At 61.1% G+C, this 27096-nt stretch overlaps 2 protein-coding genes and 2 pseudogenes across 2 annotated transcripts in view; 1 reads left to right on the forward strand and 3 right to left on the reverse strand.

Moving 5' to 3' along the window:
• Nucleotides 1-9339, forward strand: part of KIF19 (kinesin family member 19) — a 28470-nt gene extending 19131 nt beyond the window's left edge. Inside the window, exons 9-20 of the mRNA XM_055575043.1 lie at nucleotides 700-822; nucleotides 2536-2701; nucleotides 3337-3511; nucleotides 3622-3820; nucleotides 4914-5184; nucleotides 5279-5400; nucleotides 5884-6020; nucleotides 6267-6372; nucleotides 6528-6615; nucleotides 7280-7674; nucleotides 7828-8035; nucleotides 8292-9339. Coding sequence (XP_055431018.1) covers nucleotides 700-822; nucleotides 2536-2701; nucleotides 3337-3511; nucleotides 3622-3820; nucleotides 4914-5184; nucleotides 5279-5400; nucleotides 5884-6020; nucleotides 6267-6372; nucleotides 6528-6615; nucleotides 7280-7674; nucleotides 7828-8035; nucleotides 8292-8422 — 2121 coding nt within the window. The 3' untranslated portion in view covers nucleotides 8423-9339. The remainder of the gene's footprint in view (nucleotides 1-699; nucleotides 823-2535; nucleotides 2702-3336; nucleotides 3512-3621; nucleotides 3821-4913; nucleotides 5185-5278; nucleotides 5401-5883; nucleotides 6021-6266; nucleotides 6373-6527; nucleotides 6616-7279; nucleotides 7675-7827; nucleotides 8036-8291) is intronic.
• A 725-nt stretch (nucleotides 9340-10064) lies between these two features.
• LOC129650757 (BTB/POZ domain-containing protein 17-like) lies at nucleotides 10065-11917 on the reverse strand (annotated as a pseudogene).
• A 5596-nt stretch (nucleotides 11918-17513) lies between these two features.
• On the reverse strand, nucleotides 17514-22023 carry LOC129650758 (BTB/POZ domain-containing protein 17-like; annotated as a pseudogene).
• A 1282-nt stretch (nucleotides 22024-23305) lies between these two features.
• Nucleotides 23306-25159, reverse strand: LOC129650759 (BTB/POZ domain-containing protein 17-like). Its single transcript, XM_055579566.1, has 2 exons — nucleotides 25125-25159; nucleotides 23306-24475 (listed from the first exon to the last, which is right to left on the reverse strand). The coding sequence occupies exons 1-2, from the start codon at nucleotides 25157-25159 to the stop codon at nucleotides 23401-23403; spliced, it is 1110 nt and encodes a 369-aa protein (XP_055435541.1). The 3' UTR covers nucleotides 23306-23400.
• Nucleotides 25160-27096: the final 1937 nt, after the last annotated feature.

Consider the following 27096-nt stretch of genomic DNA (forward strand, 5'->3'; position numbering starts at 1 on the left):
TGGCTGGGCTGATGGCAGAGCTGCAGGTGACCTAGCGCTGGGCATCAGCCCACCAGCATCACTGCACCTGCAGGCTGGGGGTGCGAGAGCCGGCTCCTGCTACCTAGAAACTGGAGGGAGCTGAGGGTTAGGGAGGTGAAGGAGCTTGCTTGAAGTCGCTCCGATGGTCACTGCCACACCCGAGGGCTTTGCCCCTAGGCCCCTGTAGCCCCGCACACTCTCTCCGTTGAAGAGGGCAGGGCAAGCCCGGGACAAGGGAGGCAGTGGCCACAGGCCCAGTTCACTCCATCACCAGCCTCGCTCCAGCCAAGACAATGGCACCTTCCGCCGTCAGCAAAGGGGGTGACCTGGATGGCCCGAGGAGATGGCGGAGAAGCCCAGGACCCCTCAGAGCTCTTCCCGCTCTGGTCCCAGCCAACCTTTCCTTGTCCTCATGTATATGAGCAGGGGAGGAGGAGAGCTGGGAGGCCCTGACTCAGATGCTGGAAATTTTCTAACATGAGCTTTGGAGAAGAAACTGGGAGAGGGAAGAAGTGGGGAGGCAGCAGAGGGGGCAGGAGGGTCCACGGGGTGCTCGGCACCAGCACCTGTGAGTGTGTGAGAGAGAGAGACGCACACACGCCACAAGGGCATCACGAGCGGGAGCAGGGTCCAGGGAGGCAGCCCCTGCTGACCGCCGCCCGCCCCCGGCCCGTCCAGGACTCCCTGGGGGGAAACAGCCGCACCGTGATGATCGCCCACATCAGCCCAGCAAGCAGCGCCTTCGAGGAGTCCCGGAACACCCTGACCTACGCCGGCCGGGCCAAGAGCATCAAGACCCGGGTGAGGCGCCCCTGCTCTGTGCCCCCAGGATCTGCCCTTCTGGGCCAAGATTCAAGCCCCCTGACTGACTCCAAGGCGTGCCACCCCCAGCCCCCCGAACACACACACTGGACCGAGCCGCCACTGCTCTGGCCCCCTGTGACTTGCCAGGAAGCCCACAGCTTCTGAAGGGCCCCTTCTCTTTTCAAACTTTATTTGGCCGTGGTCAGTCTTTGTTGCTATGTGTGGGGTTTCTCTGGTTGCGGTGAACTGGGGGCTCCTCTCTAGTTGTGGCGACTATGGGGGATTCTCTTGTGCGACATGGGCTCTGGGGCGTGTGGGCTCAGTAAGGGTGGCTTATGGGCTTAGTTGCCCCGTGGCATGTGAGATCTTCCCAGACCAGACACCAAACCCATGTCCCCTGCATTGGCAGGCAGACTCTTAACCATCGGACCTCCAGGGAAGTCCCGGCCCTCCTCTTGCTCAAAGTCTGTGCTCATCCCCAAGGTCTGTGCCCCGAACCCCACCATCCCCTTCCATCTTCCTGTTTTCATCTTAAAAGATGCTCATTCAGACCTTTACTCCTCCGAAGGCCCTAACCCCAACAGTTCCAATAGTGGTGAGTGTTACTGAGCACTTATACTGTGGGCCCTTTATCAGTTCATCTCATGTGATCCTCGAATGAGGCAGGCGTTATTTCTGTCCTCAACTCACAGCCGAGGACAGTGAGGCTGAAGGGAGCTAAGCGGCTTCCCGGCTGGGGAGGAAGGGCACTGAGCTCTGCCCAGTTTTCAAGGTTTCCCTACATTTTCTGATCAGTGTGTTAGAATCCTGGCTATCTATGAGGTCATCTGGGCCCACCCATGTGAAGAGTCTAAGAACCTAACCAACATTCTCCTAACACAGCAGTTTTCCAGCTACTGTGTCAGGAGCTGGATGCTTTATCTCTACTCTCTCCATTAAGTAACTTAATGGTGGGAAGAGACCCTTAAAAGAGCGAATTGATAGTTCAGAATATTATTAATAGCAGTCACGCCAACAGCAGGGAGGCCGTGGGATCCCACGGACCTCTTTAGAGACTGTGAGTGGGAATCTGAAGGGTGAAGAGGAGACTCCAGAAGGGAGGGAGCAGTAAGGACAGAGGCTCCTAAGGCAGGGAGGAGGTGGTGTTGGCGGCAGAGGTGGGGTGAGGAGAATGCTTCCTCCACCGGAGCAGTGAGCCAAATGGAACTAGAGAGAGCAGTGTGCCTTCAACACCAAATGAAGGAATCGGGACATTCTCCCAGCAGTAGGGAGCCAATGAAGGTTGAGTGGCACAGAGAGCCGGGGCTTGGGGCGGGGCGGGGGGGCTGGCGCATAATTTTAGGAGTATGCCTCTGGTGGGGGCATGTAGTTTGATAGGTTGTAGGGTCGGAGGCAGGGCTTTCCTGGTAGCTCAGGTGGTAAAGAATCCGCCTGCAATGCAGGAGACCTGGGTTCAATCCCTGGGTTGAAGATCCCCTGGAGGAGGGCATGGCACCCACTCCAGTATTCTTGCCTGGAGAATCCCATGGACAGTGGAGCCCGGCAGGCTACTGTCCATGGGGTCGCAGCGAGTCAGGCACAGCTGAGTGACTAAGCAGAGCATAGAACAGGGTTGGAGGCGAGGAGGTCGTTACTGTCAACCAGGAGAAAAAGAGGGTCCCCACTGGCAGGCCCTGGCCCCCAGGTGACTGTACCCCGCCCCCTCCCCAGGTGAAGCGGAACCTGCTAAGCGTCTCCTACCACATCGCCCAGTACACGAACATCATTGCTGACCTGCGGGGCGAGATCCAGAGGCTCAAGCGCAAGATGGAGGAGCGGGGCGGGCGGAGCCCGGACCGAGCCCAGCTGGGGCGGGGCGACATCCGCCACATCCAGGGTGCGTGCGTGGGTCTCCGTGAACCAGAGCCCGTCTCCCGATGCCCCTCAGGGTGCTCTGCGGTCAGATAGCGCTGGCTTCAAAGCCGGACTCGGGCTCTTTCTGGCTGAGTAGCCTTTAAGCCACCCGTCCTTCAGCTGGCAAACAGAATCGTGATCTCTGCCTCAGAGACCTGACCCGAGGATTCGGTGGTATCAGAGTGAGAGTCACCTGGGCATTTAGCTGTGTGGGGGCTTCACTCTGGGGACTGCAGTGAGGGCTGTCAGACTGGGCCTGGCATCACCAGGAGGGATACGGTTCCCTTACAGATTTTCTGTACTTGCTTTGATGATCTTGCAGCACATGGCAGTAAAGTGTCTAAGGGGTGCCTTTTACTAGGTGACAGAAAGGCACTCTAAAGGCTGGTGGAAGCCCAGTTCATACAGGGAGCTGGGAGTCACCTTTGGGTCACTGCCTGAAGACAATGTGGAAGGTGGAATGTGGGAGGGGGTAATCTAGGAGGTCTTCGTGGAGGAGGTGGTTGCACAGAAGTCTTTTGGGGAGAAAGAGGTGGGGAGGGCCCAGGCGGACCCAGACTTTCCTGGGCTGACCTTTCCTCCTCCGCTGACCTCTCCCATCTCCCATTCAACGGGCAGCCAAGGTCCAGCTGCACAGCGGGCAGGGCGAACAGGCTGCAATGGAACACCTTCGTGAGCAGCTGGTCAGCACCTTCCAGGAGCAAATGGACACGCAGAGACGCCTGCTGGAGCTGGAGAACCGTGGCATGGAGCTGGAGATGGACACCTCCCACCACCTGCTCACCATTGCCAGGTAAGCACCGCTGGCCTGGGATGGGACCCGGGAGCTGGAGCCGCACCTTATGCCCCCCAACCCTCCATGGCCTGAATCCCCTGTCTCCTTTGGGGTTGGGGCTGCGGCAGCTGGAAGCATGAGAAGTCACGCCGGGCACTCAAGTGGCGGGAGGAGCGTCGGAAGGAGTCCTTCACTAAGGGTGACACCAGGAAGGACTCGGACACCGGTGACAACCAGCCAGACATCAAGGAGCCCGCCGAGGTGGTGTCCGCCCGCGAAAGCATCGCTACCTTGATGACCAAGCAGAAGAAGCTGCGAAAGCAGAAGGTGCCTGGGGCTCTGGGTCTGGGAGAGGGGGTTGAGAGACTCAGAAGGAAGGGGCTAGGAGAATCTTGTGGGAGGAGTGAAACCTGGGCTCTCAGGCCACAAATCCCCAGTGACTTTGAGTCTCTCTTTCTCATCTGAGAACTTCGCTGGTGGCTCAGATGGTAAAGAATCCACCTGCAATGCAGGAGATGCCAGTTCAATCCCTGGGTCGGGAAGATCCCCTGGAGTAGGAAATGGCTACCCACTCCAGTATTCTTGCCTGGAGAACCCCATGGACAGAGGAGCCTGGCGGGTCACAGAGTCAGACACCAGTGAGGGACTAACGCTTTGTGTGTGTGGACTCAGTCGCTCAGTTGGGTCCGACTCTTTGCTACCCCCTGGACTATAGCCCACCAGCCTCCTGTGTCCATGGGATTCTCCAGGCAAGAACTCATCTTTAAAATGGGAGTGGTCCACCCTCGTGGGGTTGATGAGAAGAGTAAATAAATCCTTTCACATATTAAAGACTCAGAAAACTGTTAGCCAACATTTTAATGAGGGTTTTCCAGATCTCCCTTCTCTGTTCTGGAGCATAGCCATACCAAGGGGCTTCAGGGTCCACCAGTCCAGAGGGCATGAGATGGGCTGCGGTTGAGCTGGTCCACGGAGCTCATTTCCCTGGATTCCCTGGTGGCTCAGATGGTAAAGAGTCCGCCCGCCAATGCGGGAGACCGAGGTTCCCTCCCTGGGTCGGGAAGATCCCTTGGAGAACGAAATGGCAGCCCACTCCAATATCCTCGCCTGGAGAATCCCATGGAAGGAGCCTGGCGGGCTGCGGTCCATGGGGTCGCAAAGAGTCGAACAGAACTGAGCGACTTCACTGCACGGAGCCTGTTTCAGGGATGGGTTGCAAGAAGGTGGGCACAGAGGGGTCCCTCAGGAGCAGTCCCCGGTTGCAGAGTTCAAGACACAGCTTCGAAAAGCGGGCCTCGGAGTGGGGCTTCAGCCGGCCGCACAGCATCCGGGGGCTTGGAAGGGCGAGGACCCGCTCAGCGGCGGGTGCGGGCGGCCCCTCACCGGCCACCTGGTGCTGACGGCCCGCTCGGCTCCCCAGCTGGCGCTGGAGCAGAGGTGCCGAGAGCTGCGCGCTCGGGGCCGCCGCCTGGAGCAGACGCTGCCGCGGCGCGTCAGCTCGGAGCAGCAGCGCGAGGCGCTCGGCCTGCTCTGCCGCGTGCACGAGCTGGAGCTGAAGAACGCCGAGATGCAGTCGCAAGCCCTGCTCCGCGACGGCGCGCTCCGCCACCGCCGCGAGGCCCTGCGCCGCCTGGAGCAGCGCCGCAGCCTCTGCGAGGAGATCATCCGCGCCCAGCGGCAGCTCATCCAGGGTAGGGTCCCCTCGCTACCTACACCCCGCGCGTCCGACCCGCCGAGAGCCCGAGAGCGCGCACTGAGCCCTGCCTCTCCGCTCCCCCACCGCAGACTGCAACCTGGCTGTGCCGCAGCATCTGAAGGAGCTGTACGAAGTGTACCTGCGGGAGCAGGAGGAGGGCAACCTGGAGCGTGCCACCATGATGGACCGCCTGGCCTCTCGGGCCCTGCAGGTGGGCGCCCGGGCCGGACAATGCGCCCCTGTGCTAGGGGCAGGGCTGATGCCCAGGGCGGCGCCTGCCAGCAAGTAGGGTGGCCTCGGGACCGTGCTGGCTGGTCCCCAGAAAGCGGACACCTCTTCCTCCTCCTCCTCCTCCTCCTTATCCGACCCAAAGCCTCACCAAGCTCCCCTCCCGTGCTGTTCTTCTGCCACACGTGTCCCCATCCAGGGTCTGAGGGTCAGGGTTGGCCATCTGAGATATCACTAAGGGCCCCAGATGCCCTCCCAGGAGCCCAGGCCACCAGGCAGTGCCACTGGGGATGCCTAGCAGACCACGGCTGGCCCCTGGGGACTCAGCACACAAGCCCCCCTGTCTTCTGGGGCTCCCAGCCCAGATTACAGCCCCAGACACTCTGTGTGCCTGTGTCACCCAGGCTGTTTACTCAGTCTGAGACCAAGTCTTCCAACTGCCCTCTCCCTCCTTTCCTCTCCCCAGGACAGCGCCTTGCCCAAGCTTAGCCCACCAGGAACCGTGCTGACTCCGGAGGAGTCTGACCTAGACAAGGTCAAGATACCTAACTCCGAGTCCCCGCACCAGCACGGAAGCTTCCTCCCTCTGCTCGGCACTGAGAGGTGAGCTGAGGACCACTTCCAGCCATCCAGCCCGCCTGAGCCACCAGGCCATGTCTCAGAGATGCCAGCCCAGACCTGGCTTCCCAGGGAGGATGGAGCAGGAAAGAGGGGAGGGGGGCACAGGTCTGGAGCCAGGACTTTGGGGTCCTCGTTCCCACAATGCAACAGTTCTCAGGAGGGGTGGCGCTGGGACCCCCGTGGTACCAGCCTGGGCAACAGCTGCCCATCCTCCTCTGCCGACCTCAGTGAAGCCAAGCACCCAGTCAAGACCAGCTCCTGGGCCTGGCAAGCGAAGGGCTCCTTTATGCCCACCCCACCCCGAATCCCGGCCGGCAACCTGGTGATGCAGGAGGTGAGCAGTGGGCCCCACGGGTCCCTGGATGTGGGCGGGAGTACCCGGGAGGGACACCCAGTGGTTGGGATGGAACTTTTCCAAAACAGCCCTCTGAGGACATAGGGTTCCTGCTGGGTCCAATGGCTTCTCTTCCCAACCCATTCATCTCACAGGCCGCCACTCAGGTCGGTCTGATCGGCCAGATCAACTCCTCCCCTGAAAACATCGAGAATCTGTCGGAGATCCCCTTGTCCCTCAAAGGTGTGTCCCCTGCCTCCCCCAACCCCCATCAGCCTGAGCCTGGCATGATCTCAATAGCTCAGCGCACCCAGCCAAAGCCCCTTCCTTCCCTCTCCTCTGCTGAACACACCCAGGCATCATTCTAGAAAGAGAGGCACCAGTACCCAGAGAAGAGTAACCACCTGCTCTGTCCACACAGAGCAGGGGACACAATTGGAAACAGAATGGGGAACACATGGCCCTTGGGGTCAAGCCCCCTCCACTACCCACTCGGAAATAAATGTAATAGCATTGAGAGTTCGAATCCACCCTACCCTGTGGCCTCAGGCTACCCTCATTATCTCAGCAATCCATCCTCAGAACCTGGGACTTCCCTGGCAGTCCAGTGGTTAAGACTCAGCACTTCCACTGCAGCGGGTGAAGGTTCGATCCCCAGTCAGGGAACTAAGATCCTGTATGCCGTGTGTCATGGTCAAAAAAAAAAAAAATCTTCCCAACCCACTGAGGCTAGTTTTACCATCGTCAGTTTACAGATGAAAAAAAGGCTCAGAAACTTACCCAAAGTTTCTCAAACAGCAAGCAAGTTGGGGTGAGCTGCAGCAGAGAAAGGGGTGTTGGAGGTGCAGGAGGGCGGGGGGAAATGTGGCCTTGATCCCGGGGTGGGTGCCGCTCTGTCCTGCCGCAGGGAGGAAGGAGACCACAGCCGACACCAAGAGCATCACCGGGAAGGCTGCCCGGCGCCGTTCACAGGCCCTGGGGGCCGAGGCGCGCCAACTGCTGGCACCCACCATAAAGCAGAGCAGCCTGTCCCTGCACTTGCTGGGCGAGACGGATGATGTGCAGCTGCCCGGACCGCTGGCCTGCAAGCGGCCGCCCAGCCCCACCCTCCAGCACGCCGCCAGCGAGGACAGCCTGTCCAGCAGCACAGGCGAGGCTCCATCCCGGGCAGTCGAGCGTCATGGCGATGGCCCTTGTCCCCCGCTGCAAGGCCAGAAGAAAAGCCCAAGAAAGAAACGAGAGGAGTCCCTGGAGGCAAAGAGGAAGCGGAAGTCCCAGGGCGTTGAAATCACAGGACAAGGGGTGAGCCTAGAGGGACAGGAGCTGGGGGTGTCTGGGCCCCCTCCTTGCCGGGTTCTGAAGGCTGGACTCCTCCAGAGGCCCCAGGGTACCCCTAGCTGTGCACCACTCTCCATGGAGTGTCCCCCAACTGAACCTAACATCTCCTTGTATCAGATCCCCACACAGCTCCCAGCTCATCTGGCTCTCCAGCCAATGAAGCTCTCCCGCCCCAAGATGCACGTCGCTGGACTCTGTCCTGTGGAGAGTCACACCACAGAAGAGAGGATGCCAGTGATTGGGCACCTGACCCCTACCATCAGGCCACTGGGAAAGGCCACGCTGCCTATGGCCAAGGTCAAACTTCCTCCGTGCCAGAACTCGGGTGAGTACCAGCAAGTGGTGGGGGGGCAGGGATAGCAATGGGGAGAGGGGAGCCCTTGGCCAGGCCAGGGAGGAGACTGGTTGAGCTCCCTGCCCCTATGGCTGCCCCTTGCTGGAAACTGGGTTCCTGAAGACTATTAGTGGGACTGGCCTCTGGGGGCGGAGGTGCCCCTAGGGAGTTCAGAGCCACTGTGGGTGACTAGAGGGCATGGAGAGGCATGCCTTAAAGCAGAGCTCCTGGCCCTTCCCTGTCGCAGGCCCGGAGGACACCTCCCCTGTCGCTGCCAGCTCCAACCCAGGCGATGTTTCCGAAAGGGTTGGTCGGATGCCCCGCCTGACCTATGGCACAAGCACCCAAGGCAAAAACGGATGCTTACGGCACAACTGAGGGGCCCTGCCCGGAACCGGCCCTCCTGCCCGCCAAGGCTTGATGGGGTGTGGCAGCAAAGGGAGACGGAGGCTGGGCAGATGGGGATGACCTGGCGTCAGGAGCTCGGGATCTCAGAAGGCTGGGGCCCCTGGGACCCAGGAACCATGGGGGTGCCTGCCCCCACACTTCCGTGCCTTCAGTGCCAACGGGAAGGGGAGCTGAGCCCAGGAGGCATGGCCTGGATGGCAGGGCTCCCTGGCTTCCCAGCCCTGGATCCCAGGGCTCTCTGGGCAGAGACTCCTGTTGCCGAAACTCTATTCTAAGATCTGCAACCAGATTGGCCTGAGGAATGTGGGGCGGGGGTGGAGCAGGGAGGGACTGTTCGTGGGATTAGGGCTCCTGGGCCCACATCTGGGACAAGGGCATGCTGGATGGTTGGGGAAGGGCCCGACGGGCATTTCCCTTACTGTGGCTGGGGGCTGGAAAGCCATCTAGCTTTGTTACTCAGCAGTCGCTTCCACCTTCCCCCTGCCCCCCAACTGCTTGTTAACAATAAAAATCCCATTTGAGTTTTGTTGGTTGTTCCGGAAACTAGACCTTGTCTGAAAGGTGGGGTGGTCCTGACAGACTGGGCTTCCCTTGCCCGGGTGCTGCTAATGGTAAAGAACCTGCCTGCAATGCAGGAGATGCAAGAGATGTGGGTTCAGTCCCTGGGTCAGGAAGATCCCCTGGAGGAAGAAATGGCAACCCACTCCAGATTCTTGCCTGAAGAATCCCATGGGTAGAGGACTGGCGGGCTCCAGTCCACGGGGCTGCAAAGAGCCGGACACGACTGAGCGACCGAGCACATGACTGATTAAGATTCAACCCAAGTCCCCTCTTCCCACCACACCCTCTTCTTCTCCGGCTGGTTGTAGAGCACCGGTCAACAGACTCCTGGGGGAAATCGTTTTTCCTCCGGACTCTGAGGTCTCTGCCCAGACCCCCTCCCAGGAGAGGTCAGAGCCTTAGGGTTGTGCTTACCCCTCCCACCCCAGGATGTCAGGGCTCAGAAATTGCTCAGCTGAGCCCCTCAGCTTCAGGTGAGAAAGCTCCCCCAAGGTGCACCTGACCATCTCGATGCTTTTACCTGCCCTGTCCCCTGTGGGGACGGGGGCCCTTGGGGAAAAGGTAATGAACGATGGGGAGCCCCTGACCTGTGGAGCCCTCCTTGGACTGTTTTTACCCCCAGAACTGGGTGGTTTAATCATCCCCTTGCCGCTCCGAGCGCTGGTTTCTTCTACCAAGAGCTCTGGCTTCCCACGTAGTGCTGGTGATAATCCACTTGCTAATGCAGGAGATGCAAGAGACACGGGTTTGATTCCTGGGTTGGGAAGATGCCCCGCAGGAGGAAAGGGCATCGCCCTCCAGTATTCTTGCCTGAAAAGTTCCATGGGCAGAGGAGCCTGCCAGGCTACAGTACATGAGGTGGCAAAGACTGAAACACCGCTGAACACACACATACACACCACCAGGAACCTTCCTTTCAGGTCAGTGTGAAAGTAGCTCCTGAAACCAGGCATCTGGTCTACCACCCACCGCCTGGCTTCCATCCACCCAGCTCTCAGGCCGCTAGCACCTGGACCCCCAGCGGGCCAGGACAGACACCTCCACTGGCCATGCCACTCCCAGTCCCTCTGCGCCATCTCTACTGGGCCTTTATTTTCCTGATCCAGAGGCCTCAGGGATGCTCAGCTTCCCGCCCCGGCCTGTTGGCTACTTGGGGGTCCGGATGAGGGTGTGATAGACGGGCTTGACAATGAGGTGGAGATGCAGGGCGTTCTCCACCAGGTACTCGGAGTTGCGCCGCTGCAGGTCGGCGTGCGCCAGGAAGTCGCCGGCCTCCTCGCTGCTCTGGTGGAAGCTGTAGGCGTGGCGGACCAGCAGGCGGCCGTGGTGGCGCGCCCCCACCAGCACGGTCTTCTGGAAGCTCACGCCCGCCGCGTCGCCGCCGCTGCTGGCCGGCGTGACCACCAGCCGCGGCCGGCCGTCCTCAGGGCGTGCGAGGGGCAGCGCGGTGCCCGTGGCGTCCGCGTAGACGGGCCGCAGGCTTACCGGCAGCCAGCGTGGAGAGAAGAGCACGTTCCAGGTGACACGGCGGCCCGAGTCGTGGCCGCTTGGGCCCAGCTGCGTCTGGAAGCTGGTGCTGCGATCGTCGCGGGCAGGGTTGTTGATGACCCACGGGGCGCCCCAGGCGGGCGCGAGGTAGTTGCGGGGCAGGAAGGCGCTGCCGTTGACGTCGAAAAACTTGGCGTAGTGCAGCGGCGAGGCGGCGTGGAACTGGTAGGCCTGAAGGAGCAGGTCGGCCACCGCCGGGCCATGGCGCGCCAGGGCGGCCGAGCGCGCCTGAAGCTGGAACAGCTGCGCCGGAGGGATCATGGGGTAACGGATGGCGCGCAGCGCGCACTCGTCCACGGCCGGCGGCGGCCGCGCGCGGCCCAGCCACGCCTCCAGCGCCTGGAAGAGCTCCAGCTCGTCCTGCAGCACGAGGTCCGAGCGCGGCAGCAGCTGCGCCAGCAGCTCAGGGCTCACGGCGCCCCACTCGGCGCTCCCCGCCACGGCCGACAGGTTCCAGGCCAGGAACTGCAGGCAGCTCTGGCGCAGGGCCTCGTCCCCGGTGCTCACCGCGTAGTGGTACCAGCCCACCGCCGGGCCCGCGCCGCCACCAGGTGCGCGCGCATATAGTCGACCACGCCCCGCTGCAAGGAGGCCACGCGGTACTTGGTGGCCAGCTGGTGCAGGGGGATGGCCTGCGCCAGCAGCACGGTCAGCTCTCCGCAGTAGAGGTACCTGCCAGAGAGGTACAGAGATGGAGCGCGGTCAGGGTGGCCAGCGGTTACCCTACCCAGCGCTGCCTCCTGAGTCCGGAGGGTACCCGGCCTTGGGCAGACAGTATTGTCATTAAGGGAGCCAACAGAAGGACCTTCCCACGCGCATCCTACTTCACCGCCTCTTCTCTCCGGTTTCTCGTGGGACGTGGAAATAAGCAAGCATTTATCGACCACAGGTGGCTCAGTGGTGAAGCATCCGCCTGCCAATTTAGGGGACGCAGGTTCTGTCCCTGGGTCAGGAAGATCCTCTGGAGTAGGAAATGGCTACCCACTCCAGTACTCTTGCCTGGAGAACCCCATGGACAGAGGAGCCTGGCGGGTCACAGAGTCAGACACCAGTGAGGGACTAACGCTTTGTGTGTGTGGACTCAGTCGCTCAGTTGGGTCTGACTCTTTGCTACCCCCTGGACTATAGCCCACCAGCCTCCTCTGTCCATGGGATTCTCCAGGCAAGAACTCATCTTTAAAATGGGAGTGGTCCACCCTCGTGGGGTTGATGAGAAGAGTAAATAAATCCTTTCACATATTAAAGACTCAGAAAACTGTTAGCCAACATTTTAATGAGGATTTTCCAGATCTCCCTTCTCTGTTCTGGAGCATAGCCATACCAGGGGGCTTCAGGGTCCACCATTCCAGAGGGCATGAGATGGGCTGCGGTTGAGCTGGTCCACGGAGCTCATTTCCCTGGATTCCCTGGTGGCTCAGATGGTAAAGAGTCCGCCCGCCAATGCGGGAGACCGAGGTTCCCTCCCTGGGTCGGGAAGATCCCTTGGAGAAGGAAATGGCAGCCCACTCCAATATCCTCGCCTGGAGAATCCCATGGAAGAAGGAGCCTGGCGGGCTGCGGTCCATGGGGTCGCAAAGAGTCGAACAGAACTGAGCGACTTCACTGCACGGAGCCTGTTTCAGGGATGGGTTGCAAGAAGGTGGGCACAGAGGGGTCCCTCAGGAGCAGTCCCCGGTTGCAGAGTTCAAGACACAGCTTCGAAAAGCGGGCCTCGGAGTGGGGCTTCAGCCGGCCGCACAGCATCCGGGGGCTTGGAAGGGCGAGGACCCGCTCAGCGGCGGGTGCGGGCGGCCCCTCACCGGCCACCTGGTGCTGACGGCCCGCTCGGCTCCCCAGCTGGCGCTGGAAGAGCGGTGCCGAGAGCTGCGCGCGCGGGGCCGCCGCCTGGAGCAGACGCTGCCGTGGCGCGTCGGCTCGGAGCAGCAGCGCGAGGCGCTCGGCCTGCTCTGCCGCGTGCACGAGCTGGAGCTGAAGAACGCCGAGATGCAGTCGCAAGCCCTGCTCCGCGACGGCGCGCTCCGCCACCGCCGCGAGGCCCTGCGCCGCCTGGAGCAGCGCCGCAGCCTCTGCGAGGAGATCATCCGCGCCCAGCGGCAGCTCATCCAGGGTAGGGTCCCCTCGCTACCTACACCCCGCGCGTCCGACCCGCCGAGAGCCCGAGAGCGCGCACTGAGCCCTGCCTCTCCGCTCCCCCACCGCAGACTGCAACCTGGCTGTGCCGCAGCATCTGAAGGAGCTGTACGAAGTGTACCTGCGGGAGCAGGAGGAGGGCAACCTGGAGCGTGCCACCATGATGGACCGCCTGGCCTCTCGGGCCCTGCAGGTGGGCGCCCGGGCCGGACAATGCGCCCCTGTGCTAGGGGCAGGGCTGATGCCCAGGGCGGCGCCTGCCAGCAAGTAGGGTGGCCTCGGGACCGTGCTGGCTGGTCCCCAGAAAGCGGACACCTCTTCCTCCTCCTCCTCCTCCTCCTTATCCGACCCAAAGCCTCACCAAGCTCCCCTCCCGTGCTGTTCTTCTGCCACACGTGTCCCCATCCAGGGTCTGAGGGTCAGGGTTGGCCATCTGAGATATCACTAAGGGCCCCAGATGCCCTCCCAGGAGCCCAGGCCACCAGGCAGTGCCACTGGGGATGCCTAGCAGACCACGGCTGGCCCCTGGGGACTCAGCACACAAGCCCCCCTGTCTTCTGGGGCTCCCAGCCCAGATTACAGCCCCAGACACTCTGTGTGCCTGTGTCACCCAGGCTGTTTACTCAGTCTGAGACCAAGTCTTCCGACTCCCCTCTCCCTCCTTTCCTCTCCCCAGGACAGCGCCTTGCCCAAGATTAGCCCCCCGGGAACCGTGCCGACCCGGAGGAGTCTGACCTAGAGAGCGTCAAGATGCCAAACTCTGAGTCCCCGCACCAGCACGGAAGCTTCCTCCTCTGCTCGGCACTGAGAGGTGAGCTGAGGACCACTTCCAGCCATCCAGCCCGCCTGAGCCACCAGGCCATGTCTCAGAGATGCCAGCCCAGACCTGGCTTCCCAGGGAGGATGGAGCAGGAAAGAGGGGAGGGGGGCACAGGTCTGGAGCCAGGACTTTGGGGTCCTCGTTCCCACAATGCAACAGTTCTCAGGAGGGGTGGCGCTGGGACCCCCGTGGTACCAGCCTGGGCAACAGCTGCCCATCCTCCTCTGCCGACCTCAGTGAAGCCAAGCACCCGTTCAAGGCCAGCTCCCGGGCCTGGCAAGCGAAGGGCTCCTTTATGCCCACCCCACCCCAAATCCCGGCTGTCAACCTGGTGATGCAGGAGGTGAGCAGTGGGCCCCACGGGTCCCTGGATGTGGGCGGGAGTACCCGGGAGGGACACCCAGTGGTTGGGATGGAACTTTTCCAAAACAGCCCTCTGAGGACATAGGGTTCCTGCTGGGTCCAATGGCTTCTCTTCCCAACCCATTCATCTCACAAGCTGCCACTCAGGTCGGTCTGAACGGCCAGATCAACTCCTCCCCTGAAAGCATCGAGAATCTGTCGGAGATCCCCTTGTCCCTCAAAGGTGTGTCCCCTGCCTCCCCCAACCCCCATCAGCCTGAGCCTGGCATGATCTCAATAGCTCAGCGCACCCAGCCGAAGCCTCTTCCTTCCCTCTCCTCTGCTGAACACACCCAGGCATCATTCTAGAAAGAGAGGCACCAGTACCCAGAGAAGAGTAACCACCTGCTCTGTCCACACAGAGCAGGGGACACAATTGGAAACAGAATGGGGAACACATGGCCCTTGGGGTCAAGCCCCCTCCACTTCCCACTCGGAAATAACTGTAATAGCAAATAGAGTCCGAATCCTCCCTACCCTGTGGCCACAGGTGACCCTCATAGCTCAGCAATCCATCTTCAGAACCTGGGACTTCCCTGGCATTTCAGTGGTTAAGACTCAGCACTTCCACTGCAGTGGGTGAAATTTCGATCCCCAGTCAGGGAACTTAGATCCCGTATGCCGTGTGTCATGGTCAAAAAAAACCCTTCCCAACCCACTGAGGCTAGTTTTACCATCGTCAGTTTACAGATGAAAAAAAGGCTCAGAAACTTGCCCAAAGTTTCTCAAACAGCAAGCAAGTTGGGGTGAGCTGCAGCAGAGAAAGGGGTGTTGGAGATGCAGGAGGGCGGGGGGAAATGTGGCCTTGATCCCGGGGTGGGTGCCGCTCTGTCCTGCCGCAGGGAGGAAGGAGACCACAGCCGACACCAAGAGCATCAGCGGGAAGGCTGCCAGGCACCAATCGCAGGCCCTGGGGGCCAAGGGGTGCCAACTGCTGGCACCCACCATAAAGCAGAGCAGCCTGTCCCTGCACTCGCTGGGCGAGACTGATGACGTGTGGCCACCCGGACCGCTGGCCTGCAAGCGGCCACCCAGCCCCACCCTCCAGCACGCCACCAACGAGGACAGCCTGTCCAGCAGCACAGGCGAGGCGCCATCCCGGGCAGTCGAGCGTCATGGCGATGGCCCTTGTCCCACGCTGTAAGGCCAGAAGAAAAGCCCAAGAAAGAAACGTGAGGACTCCCTGGAGGTGAAGCGGAGGTCCCAGGCCTTTGAAGTCACAGGACAAGGGGTGAGCCTAGAGGGACAGGAGCTGGGGGTGTCTGGGCCCCCTCCTTGCTGGGTTCTGAAGGCTGGACTCCTCCAGAGGCCCCAGGGTACCCCTAGCTGTGCACCACTCTCCATGGAGTGTCCCCCAACTGAACCTAACATCTCCTATATCAGATCCCCACCCAGCTCCGAGCTCATCTGGCTCTCCAGCCAACGCAGCTCTCCCGCCCCAAGATGCACGTCGCTGGACCCTGTTCCGTGGAGAATCACACCTCAGAACAGAGGATGCCAGTGGTTGGGCACCTGACCCCTACCGTCCGGCCCCTGGGAAAGGCCACACTGCCTATGGCCAAGGTCAAACTTCCTCCGTGCCAGAACTTGGGTGAGTACCAGCAAGTGGGGGTGGGGGGGCAGGGATAGCAATGGGGAGAGGGGAGCCCTTGGCCAGGCCAGGGAGGAGACTGGTTGAGCTCCCTGCCCCTATGGCTGCCCCTTGCTGGAAACTGGGTTCCTGAAGACTATTAGTGGGACTGGCCTCTGGGGGCGGAGGTGCCCCTAGGGAGTTCAGAGCCACTGTGGGTGACTAGAGGGCATGGAGAGGCATGCCTTAAAGCAGAGCTCCTGGCCCTTCCCTGTCGCAGGCCCGGAGGACACCTCCCCTGTCGCTGCCCCCTCCAACCCAGGGGATATTTCTGAACGGGTTACTCGGATGCCCCGCCTGCCCTATGGCACAGGCACCCAAGGCAAAAATGGAGGATTACAGTAGAACTGAGGGCCCTGCCCGGAACCGGCCCTCCTGCCCGCCAAGGCTTGATGGGGTGTGGCAGCAAAGGGAGACGGAGGCTGGGCAGATGGGGATGACCTGGCGTCAGGAGCTCGGGATCTCAGAAGGCTGGGGCCCCTGGGACCCAGGAACCATGGGGGTGCCTGCCCCCACACTTCCGTGCCTTCAGTGCCAACGGGAAGGGGAGCTGAGCCCAGGAGGCATGGCCTGGATGGCAGGGCTCCCTGGCTTCCCAGCCCTGGATCCCAGGGCTCTCTGGGCAGAGACTCCTGTTGCCGAAACTCTATTCTAAGATCTGCAACCAGATTGGCCTGAGGAATGTGGGGCGGGGGTGGAGCAGGGAGGGACTGTTCGTGGGATTAGGGCTCCTGGGCCCACATCTGGGACAAGGGCATGCTGGATGGTTGGGGAAGGGCCCGACGGGCATTTCCCTTACTGTGGCTGGGGGCTGGAAAGCCATCTAGCTTTGTTACTCAGCAGTCGCTTCCACCTTCCCCCTGCCCCCCAACTGCTTGTTAACAATAAAAATCCCATTTGAGTTTTGTTGGTTGTTCCGGAAACTAGACCTTGTCTGAAAGGTGGGGTGGTCCTGACAGACTGGGCTTCCCTTGCCCGGGTGCTGCTAATGGTAAAGAACCTGCCTGCAATGCAGGAGATGCAAGAGATGTGGGTTCAGTCCCTGGGTCAGGAAGATCCCCTGGAGGAAGAAATGGCAACCCACTCCAGATTCTTGCCTGAAGAATCCCATGGGTAGAGGACTGGCGGGCTCCAGTCCACGGGGCTGCAAAGAGCCGGACACGACTGAGCGACCGAGCACATGACTGATTAAGATTCAACCCAAGTCCCCTCTTCCCACCACACCCTCTTCTTCTCCGGCTGGTTGTAGAGCACCGGTCAACAGACTCCTGGGGGAAATCGTTTTTCCTCCGGACTCTGAGGTCTCTGCCCAGACCCCCTCCCAGGAGAGGTCAGAGCCTTAGGGTTGTGCTTACCCCTCCCACCCCAGGATGTCAGGGCTCAGAAATTGCTCAGCTGAGCCCCTCAGCTTCAGGTGAGAAAGCTCCCCCAAGGTGCACCTGACCATCTCGATGCTTTTACCTGCCCTGTCCCCTGTGGGGACGGGGGCCCTTGGGGAAAAGGTAATGAACGATGGGGAGCCCCTGACCTGTGGAGCCCTCCTTGGACTGTTTTTACCCCCAGAACTGGGTGGTTTGATCATCCCCTTGCCGCTCCGAGCGCTGGTTTCTTCTACCAAGAGCTCTGGCTTCCCACGTAGTGCTGGTGATAATCCACTTGCTAATGCAGGAGATGCAAGAGACACGGGTTTGATTCCTGGGTTGGGAAGATCCCCCGCAGGAGGAAAGGGCATCGCCCTCCAGTATTCTTGCCTGAAAAGTTCCATGGGCAGAGGAGCCTGCCAGGCTACAGTACATGAGGTGGCAAAGACTGAAACGCCGCTGAACACACACATACACACCACCAGGAACCTTCCTTTCAGGTCAGTGTGAAAGTAGCTCCTGAAACCAGGCATCTGGTCTACCACCCACTGCCTGGCTTCCATCCACCCAGCTCTCAGGCCGCTAGCACCTGGACCCCCAGCGGGCCAGGACAGACACCTCCACTGGCCATGCCACTCCCAGTCCCTCTGCGCCATCTCTACTGGGCCTTTATTTTCCTGATCCAGAGGCCTCAGGGATGCTCAGCTTCCCGCCCCGGCCTGTTGGCTACTTGGGGGTCCGGATGAGGGTGTGATAGACGGGCTTGACAATGAGGTGGAGATGCAGGGCGTTCTCCACCAGGTACTCGGAGTTGCGCCGCTGCAGGTCGGCGTGCGCCAGGAAGTCGCCGGCCTCCTCGCTGCTCTGGTGGAAGCTGTAGGCGTGGCGGACCAGCAGGCGGCCGTGGTGGCGCGCCCCCACCAGCACGGTCTTCTGGAAGCTCACGCCCGCCGCGTCGCCGCCGCTGCTGGCCGGCGTGACCACCAGCCGCGGCCGGCCGTCCTCAGGGCGTGCGAGGGGCAGCGCGGTGCCCGTGGCGTCCGCGTAGACGGGCCGCAGGCTTACCGGCAGCCAGCGTGGAGAGAAGAGCACGTTCCAGGTGACACGGCGGCCCGAGTCGTGGCCGCTTGGGCCCAGCTGCGTCTGGAAGCTGGTGCTGCGATCGTCGCGGGCAGGGTTGTTGATGACCCACGGGGCGCCCCAGGCGGGCGCGAGGTAGTTGCGGGGCAGGAAGGCGCTGCCGTTGACGTCGAAAAACTTGGCGTAGTGCAGCGGCGAGGCGGCGTGGAACTGGTAGGCCTGAAGGAGCAGGTCGGCCACCGCCGGGCCATGGCGCGCCAGGGCGGCCGAGCGCGCCTGAAGCTGGAACAGTTGAGCCGGAGGGATCATGGGGTAACGGATGGCGCGCAGCGCGCACTCGTCCACGGCCGGCGGCGGCCGCGCGCGGCCCAGCCACGCCTCCAGCGCCTGGAAGAGCTCCAGCTCGTCCTGCAGCACGAGGTCCGAGCGCGGCAGCAGCTGCGCCAGCAGCTCAGGGCTCACGGCGCCCCACTCGGCGCTCCCCGCCACGGCCGACAGGTTCCAGGCCAGGAACTGCAGGCAGCTCTGGTGCAGGGCCTCGTCCCCGGTGCTCACCGCGTAGTGGTACCAGCCCACCGCCGGGCCCGCGCCGCCACCAGGTGCGCGCGCATATAGTCGGCCACGCCCCGCTGCAAGGAGGCCACGCGGTACTTGGTGGCCAGCTGGTGCAGGGGGATGGCCTGCGCCAGCAGCACGGTCAGCTCTCCGCAGTAGAGGTACCTGCCAGAGAGGTACAGAGATGGAGCGCGGTCAGGGTGGCCAGCGGTTACCCTACCCAGCGCTGCCTCCTGAGTCCCGAGGGTACCCGGCCTTGGGCAGACAGTATTGTCATTAAGGGAGCCAACAGAAGGACCTTCCCACGCGCATCCTACTTCACCGCCTCTTCTCTCCGGTTTCTCGTGGGACGTGGAAATAAGCAAGCATTTATCGAGCACAGGTGGCTCACTGGTGAAGCATCTGCCTGCCAATTTAGGGGACGCAGGTTCTGTCCCTGGGTCAGGAAGATCCTCTGGAGTAGGAAATGGCTACCCCCTCCAGTATCCTTGCCTGGAAAATACCATGGACACATAAGCCTCGTGGGCTACAGCCCATGGGGTCCCAAAGAGTCGGACAGGACTTACCTGACTGAGTACGTCAATGATTCCTATATTGAGCGCCCACTGAGTGATTGAGCTCTGTGCTAGGGCAAGAAAGATGTATCTCCTACCTTCACCAGGTGTACAGTGTGGGTTCGGATTCATATTCCGCCAGTTACTTGCTATAAGAGTGGGCAAGCCATTTAACTTCACTGTTTGCCTCTGGGAACAAAAGATGTTTCCCAGGATCCCTTAGATCACATGACTAAATTCTAGCTAATGAGATGTCTGCAAAGGCACAGACTGGGATTGGGGGAAAGGCTGGTTAAATAGAACTGACTAGGGTAGAGATTGATGCTAAAGCTGAAACTCCAGTACTTTGGCCACCTCATGCGAAGAGTTGACTCATTGGAAAAGACTCTGATGCTGGGAAGGATTGGGGGCAGGAGGAGAAGGGGACGACAGAAGATGAAATGGCTGGATGGCATCACTGACTCAATGGACGTGAGTCTGAGTGAACTCTGGGAGTTGGTGATAGACAGGGAGGCCTGGTGTGCTGCAATTCATGGGGGTCACAAAGAGTCGGACACGACTGAGCGACTGAACTGAACTGAGGGTAGAGATTATTGTCGTTCAGTCTGTCAGTCCTGTCCGACTCTTTGCGACTGCATAGACCAGCACACCAGGCTTCCCTGTCCTTCACCATCTCCTGGAGCTTGTTCTAACTCTTATCCATTGAGTCGGTGACACCATCCAACTGTCTCATCCTTTGTTGTCCCCTTCTCCTCCTTCCTTCAATCTTTCCCAGTTAGGGGGTAGAGGAAAGATGCTTTTGTCCTTCTGTGCTATCTCTCTTTCTGTTGCCTGGAAGTTTGAAGAAATGACCAATATTCTGCAGCCATCTTGTCTAAGCTATTAAAGCAGGGTCACTTCCTCAGACTAGAGTGTGGGCAGTGTCCCTGCGCAGAACGCTAGCAGGAAGCAGCCCCCTAGCCCTGTGATTCAAAACCTGGCCAGACAGCAAAACCACACAGAGACATTAAAATAAGAAACAGTGGCCCAACCCTAGATGTGAAGCTCGGAATTCAGGGTGGGGCCTAGAAGTCTATAGTCCTTAAAAGCTCTCAAGGCCAGGTTTGGAAACAGCTTTGAAAGTATTTGGTAACTAACTTCAAACCTCTCAGAGCTTTCAGTCAGGGGAGTCATGCTGCATTTTGCAAGAAGCTGGTGCAAAGAAGGAAGAGGGAGGTAGTTGCATGGTCATCCTGATGCCATCCAGGGAAGGGGCAGGGCTAAGAGCCAGGGCTTCCATCACCCTGTGAGTAGAGAAGCCAGGGACATGGAAAGGGATGTCTTCCCCTGATCCTTCCCCACCTGATGAACTTGTCGAAGACAGCAGCACAGTCCGGGGACTCCTGCAACACCACCTCGCTCTGGTTACTCAGCAGCTCCCGGAACTGCTCACTCTGCAGTCCCAGCAGCAGGCGGTGGGCATGGAAGACTCGGACCTCGTCGGTGCCCATGGCCTGCACCCGCAACACCACATCGCTGGCATTGCCCTGCTGCAGCAGTTCCTGCAGGCGCTGGAGCAGCATCTGGGAGTGGTTGATGGAGGTGCCCGCTGACTCCCCGCCAACATCAGCTTTCTGGGCTGCAGCAGGAAGGAACAGAGCAGCCTGAGAGAGCAGCCTTCTGGGGTTGCAGATGGACCAGCTGGAGATGCCTGTGGTTGGATGTGGGCAAGAGGGTAGGGGAAGCCTGGGGAGGCTGTGTGCTCTCGTTTGTGCCTGTGAAGTGCGTGGATGCATGTGTGTGCAGACAAGCACATCTTAGACAGGGAAAGTCGTGAACCTGAGCAGACCCTCAGAAGATGCTCTTGGAAGGGGCTGGGGGTGGATTTCCGGCAGGGAGAGGTCATGAATCAGGATGGGACAAAATGTCCAGAGCTGGATTTCCCTGGTGACTTGGTGGTAAAAATCTGCCTGCCCATGCAGGAGACACAGGTTTGATCCCTGATCTGGGAAGATCCCATGTGCCGCAGAGCAACTAAGCCTGTGCTCCAGGACTATTGAGTCTGTGCTCTAGAGCCGGGGAGCTGAAAGTACTGAGCCCAAGGTCTGTGACAAGAGAGGCCACTGCAGTGAGAAGCCCGCGCACTTTGATGAAGAGTAGCCCGTGCTTGCTGCAACTAGAGAAAAGCCCACACAGCAAGAGACCCAACACATCCAAAAAAAAAAAAAATTTAATGTCTAGAGCTGATCTCCATGATGCCAGACCCCTAGGCAAGGATTGAGGAACCTCTTGGTCCCCACCCCCTCGCCTCCTGAAGAATTGCCCACCTTACCCCTTGGAAGAGAATAGTTGGCCCAAAGCAGTGCATTCCCCAGCAAATAATCTATTGAGCACTTACAATAAGCCAGACACTCCCCTGGGAGCTCAGACCAGCACAGTGAACAAAACAAACCAGCTCCTTACACTCATAAAAGCACAACTTAGCTTCTTAGGCAATAAATACACAAATAAGCCTCTGGTTTTAGGCTGTGACCAGTAAAGGCGGTGACAGGTGGCGGCTCCTGTAGGTGCAGGAATCAGAGACAGGCTCCCTGCGGAAGTGATAAGGAGCCCGCCCGAGGCCCTGGGAAACGCTGGGCTTGGTGCTGGGAAGGCGGAGGGGATCTGCCCACATTCTGAGTGGGAGGCGAGGGGCGGAGCAGGGGAGGGGGCTGCAGCATGGGGGCGTGGTGCAGGCCCAGCCGCCCTCCTGGATCCTGATCTGGGAGGCAGGGGTCTACACTGGCCTCCCGGGGGACCTGAGAAAGCACAGAGCGAGCGGGTCCTGGACGGGACTCTCAAGGCACCTGCGCCTTGGGACTGGCGTCCTCCTGCTTCCAGGCGAGCCGCGCTGGACCCTCCTCCCCTGTTTCCAGGGACACCGTGAGGGTCAGACAGGGACACGTGCCCATGGACGGAAAACTCAGTGACAGAAAGCACTGCCAGCAGCCTCCCCAAGTGGAGCATGGACTGAGGAGTCCAGGGGAGCAGATGGGCACCCCCACCCCCCGTGTGCGTATGTGTGCAAGCTTTGTTACTCAGCAGTCGCTTCCACCTTCCCCCTGCCCCCCAACTGCTTGTTAACAATAAAAATCCCATTTGAGTTTTGTTGGTTGTTCCGGAAACTAGACCTTGTCTGAAAGGTGGGGTGGTCCTGACAGACTGGGCTTCCCTTGCCCGGGTGCTGCTAATGGTAAAGAACCTGCCTGCAATGCAGGAGATGCAAGAGATGTGGGTTCAGTCCCTGGGTCAGGAAGATCCCCTGGAGGAAGAAATGGCAACCCACTCCAGATTCTTGCCTGAAGAATCCCATGGGTAGAGGACTGGCGGGCTCCAGTCCACGGGGCTGCAAAGAGCCGGACACGACTGAGCGACCGAGCACATGACTGATTAAGATTCAACCCAAGTCCCCTCTTCCCACCACACCCTCTTCTTCTCCGGCTGGTTGTAGAGCACCGGTCAACAGACTCCTGGGGGAAATCGTTTTTCCTCCGGACTCTGAGGTCTCTGCCCAGACCCCCTCCCAGGAGAGGTCAGAGCCTTAGGGTTGTGCTTACCCCTCCCACCCCAGGATGTCAGGGCTCAGAAACTGCTCAGCTGAGCCCCTCAGCTTCAGGTGAGAAAGCTCCCCCAAGGTGCACCTGACCATCTCGATGCTTTTACCTGCCCTGTCCCCTGTGGGGACGGGGGCCCTTGGGGAAAAGGTAATGAACGATGGGGAGCCCCTGACCTGTGGAGCCCTCCTTGGACTGTTTTTACCCCCAGAACTGGGTGGTTTAATCATCCCCTTGCCGCTCCGAGCGCTGGTTTCTTCTACCAAGAGCTCTGGCTTCCCACGTAGTGCTGGTGATAATCCACTTGCTAATGCAGGAGATGCAAGAGACACGGGTTTGATTCCTGGGTTGGGAAGATCCCCCGCAGGAGGAAAGGGCATCGCCCTCCAGTATTCTTGCCTGAAAAGTTCCATGGGCAGAGGAGCCTGCCAGGCTACAGTACATGAGGTGGCAAAGACTGAAACGCCGCTGAACACACACATACACACCACCAGGAACCTTCCTTTCAGGTCAGTGTGAAAGTAGCTCCTGAAACCAGGCATCTGGTCTACCACCCACCGCCTGGCTTCCATCCACCCAGCTCTCAGGCCGCTAGCACCTGGACCCCCAGCGGGCCAGGACAGACACCTCCACTGGCCATGCCACTCCCAGTCCCTCTGCGCCATCTCTACTGGGCCTTTATTTTCCTGATCCAGAGGCCTCAGGGATGCTCAGCTTCCCGCCCCGGCCTGTTGGCTACTTGGGGGTCCGGATGAGGGTGTGATAGACGGGCTTGACAATGAGGTGGAGATGCAGGGCGTTCTCCACCAGGTACTCGGAGTTGCGCCGCTGCAGGTCGGCGTGCGCCAGGAAGTCGCCGGCCTCCTCGCTGCTCTGGTGGAAGCTGTAGGCGTGGCGGACCAGCAGGCGGCCGTGGTGGCGCGCCCCCACCAGCACGGTCTTCTGGAAGCTCACGCCCGCCGCGTCGCCGCCGCTGCTGGCCGGCGTGACCACCAGCCGCGGCCGGCCGTCCTCAGGGCGTGCGAGGGGCAGCGCGGTGCCCGTGGCGTCCGCGTAGACGGGCCGCAGGCTTACCGGCAGCCAGCGTGGAGAGAAGAGCACGTTCCAGGTGACACGGCGGCCCGAGTCGTGGCCGCTTGGGCCCAGCTGCGTCTGGAAGCTGGTGCTGCGATCGTCGCGGGCAGGGTTGTTGATGACCCACGGGGCGCCCCAGGCGGGCGCGAGGTAGTTGCGGGGCAGGAAGGCGCTGCCGTTGACGTCGAAAAACTTGGCGTAGTGCAGCGGCGAGGCGGCGTGGAACTGGTAGGCCTGAAGGAGCAGGTCGGCCACCGCCGGGCCATGGCGCGCCAGGGCGGCCGAGCGCGCCTGAAGCTGGAACAGCTGCGCCGGAGGGATCATGGGGTAACGGATGGCGCGCAGCGCGCACTCGTCCACGGCCGGCGGCGGCCGCGCGCGGCCCAGCCACGCCTCCAGCGCCTGGAAGAGCTCCAGCTCGTCCTGCAGCACGAGGTCCGAGCGCGGCAGCAGCTGCGCCAGCAGCTCAGGGCTCACGGCGCCCCACTCGGCGCTCCCCGCCACGGCCGACAGGTTCCAGGCCAGGAACTGCAGGCAGCTCTGGCGCAGGGCCTCGTCCCCGGTGCTCACCGCGTAGTGGTACCAGCCCACCGCCGGGCCCGCGCCGCCCGCCAGGCGCGCGCGCATATAGTCGGCCACGCCCCGCTGCAAGGAGGCCACGCGGTACTTGGTGGCCAGCTGGTGCAGGGGGATGGCCTGCGCCAGCAGCACGGTCAGCTCTCCGCAGTAGAGGTACCTGCCAGAGAGGTACAGAGATGGAGCGCGGTCAGGGTGGCCAGCGGTTACCCTACCCAGCGCTGCCTCCTGAGTCCCGAGGGTACCCGGCCTTGGGCAGACAGTATTGTCATTAAGGGAGCCAACAGAAGGACCTTCCCACGCGCATCCTACTTCACCGCCTCTTCTCTCCGGTTTCTCGTGGGACGTGGAAATAAGCAAGCATTTATCGACCACAGGTGGCTCAGTGGTGAAGCATCCGCCTGCCAATTTAGGGGACGCAGGTTCTGTCCCTGGGTCAGGAAGATCCTCTGGAGTAGGAAATGGCTACCCACTCCAGTATTCTTGCCTGGAGAACCCCATGGACAGAGGAGCCTGGCGGGTCACAGAGTCAGACACCAGTGAGGGACTAACGCTTTGTGTGTGTGGACTCAGTCGCTCAGTTGGGTCTGACTCTTTGCTACCCCCTGGACTATAGCCCACCAGCCTCCTCTGTCCATGGGATTCTCCAGGCAAGAACTCATCTTTAAAATGGGAGTGGTCCACCCTCGTGGGGTTGATGAGAAGAGTAAATAAATCCTTTCACATATTAAAGACTCAGAAAACTGTTAGCCAACATTTTAATGAGGATTTTCCAGATCTCCCTTCTCTGTTCTGGAGCATAGCCATACCAAGGGGCTTCAGGGTCCACCAGTCCAGAGGGCATGAGATGGGCTGCGGTTGAGCTGGTCCACGGAGCTCATTTCCCTGGATTCCCTGGTGGCTCAGATGGTAAAGAGTCCGCCCGCCAATGCGGGAGACCGAGGTTCCCTCCCTGGGTCGGGAAGATCCCTTGGAGAAGGAAATGGCAGCCCACTCCAATATCCTCGCCTGGAGAATCCCATGGAAGAAGGAGCCTGGCGGGCTGCGGTCCATGGGGTCGCAAAGAGTCGAACAGAACTGAGCGACTTCACTGCACGGAGCCTGTTTCAGGGATGGGTTGCAAGAAGGTGGGCACAGAGGGGTCCCTCAGGAGCAGTCCCCGGTTGCAGAGTTCAAGACACAGCTTCGAAAAGCGGGCCTCGGAGTGGGGCTTCAGCCGGCCGCACAGCATCCGGGGGCTTGGAAGGGCGAGGACCCGCTCAGCGGCGGGTGCGGGCGGCCCCTCACCGGCCACCTGGTGCTGACGGCCCGCTCGGCTCCCCAGCTGGCGCTGGAAGAGCGGTGCCGAGAGCTGCGCGCGCGGGGCCGCCGCCTGGAGCAGACGCTGCCGCGGCGCGTCGGCTCGGAGCAGCAGCGCGAGGCGCTCGGCCTGCTCTGCCGCGTGCACGAGCTGGAGCTGAAGAACGCCGAGATGCAGTCGCAAGCCCTGCTCCGCGACGGCGCGCTCCGCCACCGCCGCGAGGCCCTGCGCCGCCTGGAGCAGCGCCGCAGCCTCTGCGAGGAGATCATCCGCGCCCAGCGGCAGCTCATCCAGGGTAGGGTCCCCTCGCTACCTACACCCCGCGCGTCCGACCCGCCGAGAGCCCGAGAGCGCGCACTGAGCCCTGCCTCTCCGCTCCCCCACCGCAGACTGCAACCTGGCTGTGCCGCAGCATCTGAAGGAGCTGTACGAAGTGTACCTGCGGGAGCAGGAGGAGGGCAACCTGGAGCGTGCCACCATGATGGACCGCCTGGCCTCTCGGGCCCTGCAGGTGGGCGCCCGGGCCGGACAATGCGCCCCTGTGCTAGGGGCAGGGCTGATGCCCAGGGCGGCGCCTGCCAGCAAGTAGGGTGGCCTCGGGACCGTGCTGGCTGGTCCCCAGAAAGCGGACACCTCTTCCTCCTCCTCCTCCTCCTCCTTATCCGACCCAAAGCCTCACCAAGCTCCCCTCCCGTGCTGTTCTTCTGCCACACGTGTCCCCATCCAGGGTCTGAGGGTCAGGGTTGGCCATCTGAGATATCACTAAGGGCCCCAGATGCCCTCCCAGGAGCCCAGGCCACCAGGCAGTGCCACTGGGGATGCCTAGCAGACCACGGCTGGCCCCTGGGGACTCAGCACACAAGCCCCCCTGTCTTCTGGGGCTCCCAGCCCAGATTACAGCCCCAGACACTCTGTGTGCCTGTGTCACCCAGGCTGTTTACTCAGTCTGAGACCAAGTCTTCCGACTCCCCTCTCCCTCCTTTCCTCTCCCCAGGACAGCGCCTTGCCCAAGCTTAGCCCCCCGGGAACCGTGCCGACCCGGAGGAGTCTGACCTAGAGAGCGTCAAGATGCCAAACTCCGAGTCCCCGCACCAGCACGGAAGCTTCCTCCTCTGCTCGGCACTGAGAGGTGAGCTGAGCACCACTTCCAGCCATCCAGCCCGCCTGAGCCACCAGGCCATGTCTCAGAGATGCCAGCCCAGACCTGGCTTCCCAGGGAGGATGGAGCAGGAAAGAGGGGAGGGGGGCACAGGTCTGGAGCCAGGACTTTGGGGTCCTCGTTCCCACAATGCAACAGTTCTCAGGAGGGGTGGCGCTGGGACCCCCGTGGTACCAGCCTGGGCAACAGCTGCCCATCCTCCTCTGCCGACCTCAGTGAAGCCAAGCACCCGTTCAAGGCCAGCTCCCGGGCCTGGCAAGCGAAGGGCTCCTTTATGCCCACCCCACCCCAAATCCCGGCTGTCAACCTGGTGATGCAGGAG

Source organism: Bubalus kerabau, chromosome 4 (assembly GCF_029407905.1).
Source record: "Bubalus kerabau isolate K-KA32 ecotype Philippines breed swamp buffalo chromosome 4, PCC_UOA_SB_1v2, whole genome shotgun sequence".
In the NCBI taxonomy this organism is placed as follows: Eukaryota; Metazoa; Chordata; class Mammalia; order Artiodactyla; family Bovidae; genus Bubalus; species Bubalus kerabau.